The sequence below is a fragment of the Euphorbia lathyris genome, chromosome 8 (assembly GCF_963576675.1).
Source record: "Euphorbia lathyris chromosome 8, ddEupLath1.1, whole genome shotgun sequence".
In the NCBI taxonomy this organism is placed as follows: domain Eukaryota; kingdom Viridiplantae; phylum Streptophyta; class Magnoliopsida; order Malpighiales; family Euphorbiaceae; genus Euphorbia; species Euphorbia lathyris.
In genome coordinates, this window is record NC_088917.1 from 77,252,091 (window position 1) to 77,257,922 (window position 5,832).

The 5,832-nt window shown below is 34.4% G+C and overlaps 1 protein-coding gene across 1 annotated transcript; it reads left to right on the plus strand.

Annotated features, from left to right (window-relative positions):
* Positions 1-240: 240 nt before the first annotated feature.
* On the plus strand, positions 241-5,832 carry LOC136203096 (uncharacterized). The gene is made up of 4 exons (XM_065994148.1): positions 241-669; positions 766-826; positions 1,698-1,842; positions 5,223-5,832. The coding sequence occupies exons 1-4, from the start codon at positions 429-431 to the stop codon at positions 5,466-5,468; spliced, it is 693 nt and encodes a 230-aa protein (XP_065850220.1). The 5' UTR covers positions 241-428; the 3' UTR covers positions 5,469-5,832.

A 5,832-nucleotide genomic window follows, 5' to 3' on the forward strand; every position in this document is an offset into this window, starting at 1 on the left:
ACTTCGCAGGCTTCGTATATGGGTGAATATGCGAAGTCAGACGGGATGGGACGAGCCGCGCGTAAATATTGAGGGTATTTTTGGAAAGTCACACAAAATTAGTCTAGATATGTAGTAGAATTAGTAAATGAGTTTAATATGTAAATGAGCCTCCCATTTGACCCAATTTTGTAATTTTCCCAAAAAAAAAAATAAACAAATAAGAAAATTCAAATACAATGCCCTATTCCCACTTCCCTTTGAAATCTCCGCCCAATTGCAATTTCTCTTCCAATCTAAACCAATCAAGCAATCCCAATTGTCTCAATTCCAAACCTCGTTACTCTCGCCCTCTCTTTTCTCAATCTCCGCATTAAATTGATCTTCTTTAACTCAATTGCAATCACCCTTTACTCTTTTACCTCCATCATTCTTCATCTTCTTCAACAATGGCAAGCACAACTTTTGCTAATTCACTTCTTCCTTCTGCTTCTACTGCTGTTACCTCCCGACCCACTTCAAATAATGCCTTGATTCCCTCTCGAATTTCATTTTCCGGCTCTGGATCTCATTTATTTTCTACTCAGTTGAAAAATCAGAAGAGTTTATCCTGTTTTACTGTCTATAATTCTCTTGATGCTGCTGCTGCTGCTGCTAAAGACCCAAAAGAAGAGACTCCAATTGAGCTCAGTATGTATTGTTTGCTGTGTCTGTGTGTGTCATTCTTCTGATTTGCACAAAGTTGACCTTTGGGGTTTTTGGTTTTTGCTTGGCTTTTGTTTGCAGGATATGCAGCTTATCCTACTGTTATGGATATTAACCAGATTCGTGAGATTTTACCCCATCGGTGAGTTCTTTGTTTTTTGGATTTGAAGGAAATGGAATTCTGATTTTTTTCAGATGGGGTTTTAATTTTAATTTTTTCTTTCCGTTGCTTTTCCTGTCTTATCATTGAAGTTCAGTAGCATCATTTTCTTATCTAATTGCAATAACTTCTCAATAGAATTTGTTGGCCGTAGAAAATGAAGTACATGTCAAAATGCTCGAAAAATAATTATGAACTTCTGAAAGTTAATGGCTAGTTGAAGTTTTGAGGTTATTGAATACAATTGTACAAAAATAAGGGGTTATTATGTAATTGTATAAGAATATGAAGTTATTGAATGCAATTTTGACAAGTATAGGAATCATTTAGGATTTTGGGAAGTTAAACTTTTGGGCCAAGAACAGGGACAACCAATGTATTAAGCCAAGTTTATTCATTCCGGCCAATTTAGACAGAAAAAGTCACCTATATTGATGTGACAACACATTGGAAATACCTTACTTTTAGATATGACATGCATTTTTTGAGTGCCACATGTCCGTTTCAATTAGTTTTATTAAGTAAATAAAAAATATAATTTGCTGCAACATAGCTACCATGTCATACATTAAAGTTAGTCATTTTCAATGTGATTGGCACGCTATTGTTCCGTTTACTTTTATTTGCGAGTGACTTTATTAAAATAAAAAGTAAAATCAAATGACTTTATTGAAAGAAAATGAAGTTGACTAACCAATGTGATTGGATTATTGTCCCGCTTAGTTTTATTGGAAGAAAATGAAGATCAACGACTTTTGTAAAATAGACCCTAAATTTCAGCGAGCATGGTACAATTTACCCGGCTTATTTAAGATATAATTTCCAATGGATTGTCTTGTTTGATGTCCTTCAGGTTTCCCTTTCTTCTTGTGGATAGAGTGATTGAATACAATCCAGGAGTTTCGGCTGTTGCTATCAAGAATGTCACTATAAATGACAATTTTTTCCCTGGACATTTTCCTGAGAGACCAATTATGCCTGGTGTTCTCATGGTTGAGGTATATTTCCTTTTTGCTCCTGCTGCTGTTTTTTTTTTTTTTTATCATCTTGTTGCCATTTACTTCTTTCATCTGCAGATCATTTTAGGAATGCATGTTAATGCTTGTTACATTTGCCCCACATTTGCTAATTGGCATAGTTGTCAAATGGAGATTTGACTCGTGAATCGAAATCCTCATTTTGTGAATCGTGACTCGTTCAAATTCATAATATTATAAAAAAAATATTTACCATGTTGAACTCAAAATATCATTAAATATTAGTTTAGAAATGCAATTTTAATGTCAAAAAAAAATCATACTTAAAATTCAAATCTAATACAAATACAATTCTAATAACACTAATTCACAAATTCGACTTTGTTTAAAACCTTAGTGAGGATGGAGAGTTTGAGTTTCTCACTCTGTTCTTTTACCTTGGTGTCAACTCGATAATGATGGAATGAAGCAAGTTTGAGTTGATAACTTGATAAATAACCACCGGACTAGAGGAGGGTGAGTTTAGTAGTTAGTGTTGTTGAAGTTTTTGATGAATGGTGATGAAGATCCGGTTCGAAATTGAGCTGAATCTAATCAAATCGTATGATTCGAATCGCGAATAGTAAGATTCTGTTATAACTTAGATTCGCCCTATAGATCTGGCTCGAAATAGAGCTGAATCGAATCGGTGCTAATTGGTATGCATATTCTAGGCTTATATGTGCTGAGCTTCATGGTTAAAACTCACAGTAGTTCATATTTCAAGTGTAAGAGCATTCAAGTTTGAAACTTAACTACTCATTGTTCGATAATTATCTACAATGATTTGAAAAAGGAACCCTTTGCTTGTTTATACTACCCGGGGCAATTAGTTCTTGCTGATACTATTTTCCTGGAATGCCTGATTTGGTTTTCTCTCTACCTGGAAATGATTAATTAGTTCGACTGGTGTAAACCATTTGTACGTGTTGTTAATTTTTCGTTTTAGTACTTTAAGAAGCTACAATGAGATGTTTGCCTGAATATGTCATTAATTAAAAGATAGGGTATTCCTAGAGTTCTCTTCTTGGGGTTAAATTCCCTAATAGAGCACTATATTTATAACTGGGCCGTGGTTAATTTATCCGTAGGGGGTACATGTATCATTTGAATAAAGCAGGGGAAATTTGGTGAATTCTAATAATCTGTCTAATAACATGAGCCAACGTCTTCCTTTCATTCTTCTTTTTCTGCACAAAAAATTTCCAGTTCAAAATAAGTTTGTCCTTAGTTTTCAGTAAGATGTTCACTTTTTATGACTTGAGCGTTTAAGGATGACTATTAAAGATATGGATACTGGTTGCTAAACTATAAATTGACATACAAGATTGAATTTTTGGTTCTTGTTTCAAAATGATGTTTGTCGAGATGGAGTAAAATTCATTATCAGTTAAGCTGCAATGAACCCCTTATCTCCGTTTCGGTCAGGCCACCCAATTTACAATTCCTTTGGAATGTCTTCATGAAAGTGCATTGGTTTTAAATTTTAATCTTGCTCTGCTTGTATTGTTATGTTTTGTTTCGTTTCGTTTCTGCAGCTATGTTCTACAATGAGAATGATATCTAGTAGAGGTGTTTGGTTGGTTAATTGGTTTAACATGACTATTTTTCGTAATGCTTATGCACGCCTCAGGTTATGGTAGGGGGATTTGATAATTAATAATGTAGAATTGTTTGCTTTTGTAGATTTTTCTGAGTTTGAATTTAATACTTCTTTTCTGAATCAACTATAACTGTGCTTGATCATGTGAGATGTTGGAAGATAATGGTAGTTATTTCTTAATGCAAACGAGTATTACTTTAGGTAAATTGTCGGCGAAAATTAGTTGTTGAGATGCTAATTGTCAAATATAACTCAATTTGTTTTGCTTGTTAATTTAAAACCACCTTAGTCGGTTTTCCATCATTTTATTCTCAATAGATGTAACTCTTACTTTTGTCCTAATTATTTCATTACTCACCCGATCTTCGCTAATCCTTATAAAAATTTCATCTTTAATTTCTAATACTGATTAATTCTATACTCACAATAGATAATTTAGGCTCGAATACTATATCATACAGTATTGTTCAAATGGACCTGAATGGACCCTAAATGATCAAATAATTTTGGCCATTCACGATTAGATCTGAGGGTATTAATTCTATAAGTCTTAGGATGCTTTGAATTTCCACTCTAGGATTCTAATAAGCCTAAATCTAACGGTAAATGACCAAATTTATTTGGTTATTCATGGTCTACGTGAACACTACTGCCATTTCATATAATTCTGTTTTGATGTTCTGTTTCGAATATTATTGATAAGACGAACATAATCCTGAAAATGAGTACTAATTTATATTTTTCCTACACTCGTGGGCTCTGTTTCAATTTCTTTAGTTGAGTTAATTACATCCATGGTTCTCTATCTTAAAAAATGACATAAACCTTAAATTCTTAACGAGAAAGTCATGTTCGTTTAACTTTGATTTCACTTTCACCCATGGTCCTTTTGTGGTAACCAACAAACACATTTGCCACAGGTGCCACGTGAATGATATATCATCAAAAAAATTCCACGTGGAAAAAAGAAAAGTAAAACAAAATATATCTTCTTATTTTCCATGTGGAATTTTTTTTTATTTATTTTCTAGGCGAGATTTCAATGATATGTCATCCACGTGACATCACTAGCGAATGCTTTTGTTGGTTTCTGGACAATGGGTGAAATCAAAGTTAAATAATGATGGCTTTCTCGTAAGAATTTAAGATTTGTTCCGTTTCTAACAGTTCATGGTTGAAATTTAACCCTCTTTTTTGGTTAGTGCGGGATGATAAAAATTCTATCGACTTAAGTTTTGGGTTAAAATGATTCTTTGACATTGTATCAACCTAAGTTATGCTCCGAATGTAGGCAACTTCATTTATTGATTAATTCTCAGCACAAGCTAGAGTAGATTCATGTGTACAGACCTCAAGTTCAGGGAGCATTTATGCGCGGTGATGTGTTATTCTCGGAACTTTACCTATTAGCTCAAGCTTTAAACGGTTCTTGGTCAGTCCATAAATGTGCAGTTTGCATCACATGCTGAAGTCAAATATTGCTCATTCATGAATAATTTGGAGTCGAGCTGTCAGTTTGTGACACGATAACATGATTTACCGAGATAACCCGTATGACATGATTTTCATTTTTGCTGCATTTATATCATATATAATCATGTGGAATATATAGATGACACCACGATTATGACAAAACCCGTTTTGACATCCCTAATTTGAAGTTCTGTGGAATGACGGTCTTCATTCATTCTTTCTCTCGTATGTGGTATATTACTAAAGGAGCTAGATTTCGATGTTTGTTGGTGTTTCGTTTTCTCAGGCACTGGCTCAAGTTGGTGGCATAGTTATGCTGCAACCAGAAGTTGGAGGTTCTCGTGAGAATTTCTTCTTTGCTGGAATCGACAAAGTAAGATTTAGAAAACCAGTGATCGCAGGCGACACCTTGGTTATGAGAATGACACTTACAAAGCTACAAAAACGGTTCGGAATAGCAAAGATGGACGGAAAGGCTTACGTAGGTGGTGAGGTAGTTTGTGAAGGCGAGTTTTTGATGGCTATGGGGTAGTGAATTTTCTGCTAGATTTGAGCATTTCTTACTCACATTTCTCCAACTTCCTCCTTTCTTTTATTGAGTTAATTTGTTAGTATAATTTTCGGAAGACGAATCGGAGTTGGAATTCAAAGAGAGCTCGTTGTCGTTAAATCTGATAATGTTATGATTCTGATGCGAACGTTACCACTGATTTGACAGTAGAAGGTTACACTGTTCATCTTAGGAAAAACAGACTAAATGTATGCAATCCTCTGTTCTCTGTGTTTTCTCCTTCCATTGTTTGTGTCCTGAAAACTGTTGTCTCTTTATTAGCGTCTTTGTGTTTCGTGTCCGTTTTTGTTTCTATTTGAAGGCTACAAGGGGTGTTTGGTTGTTC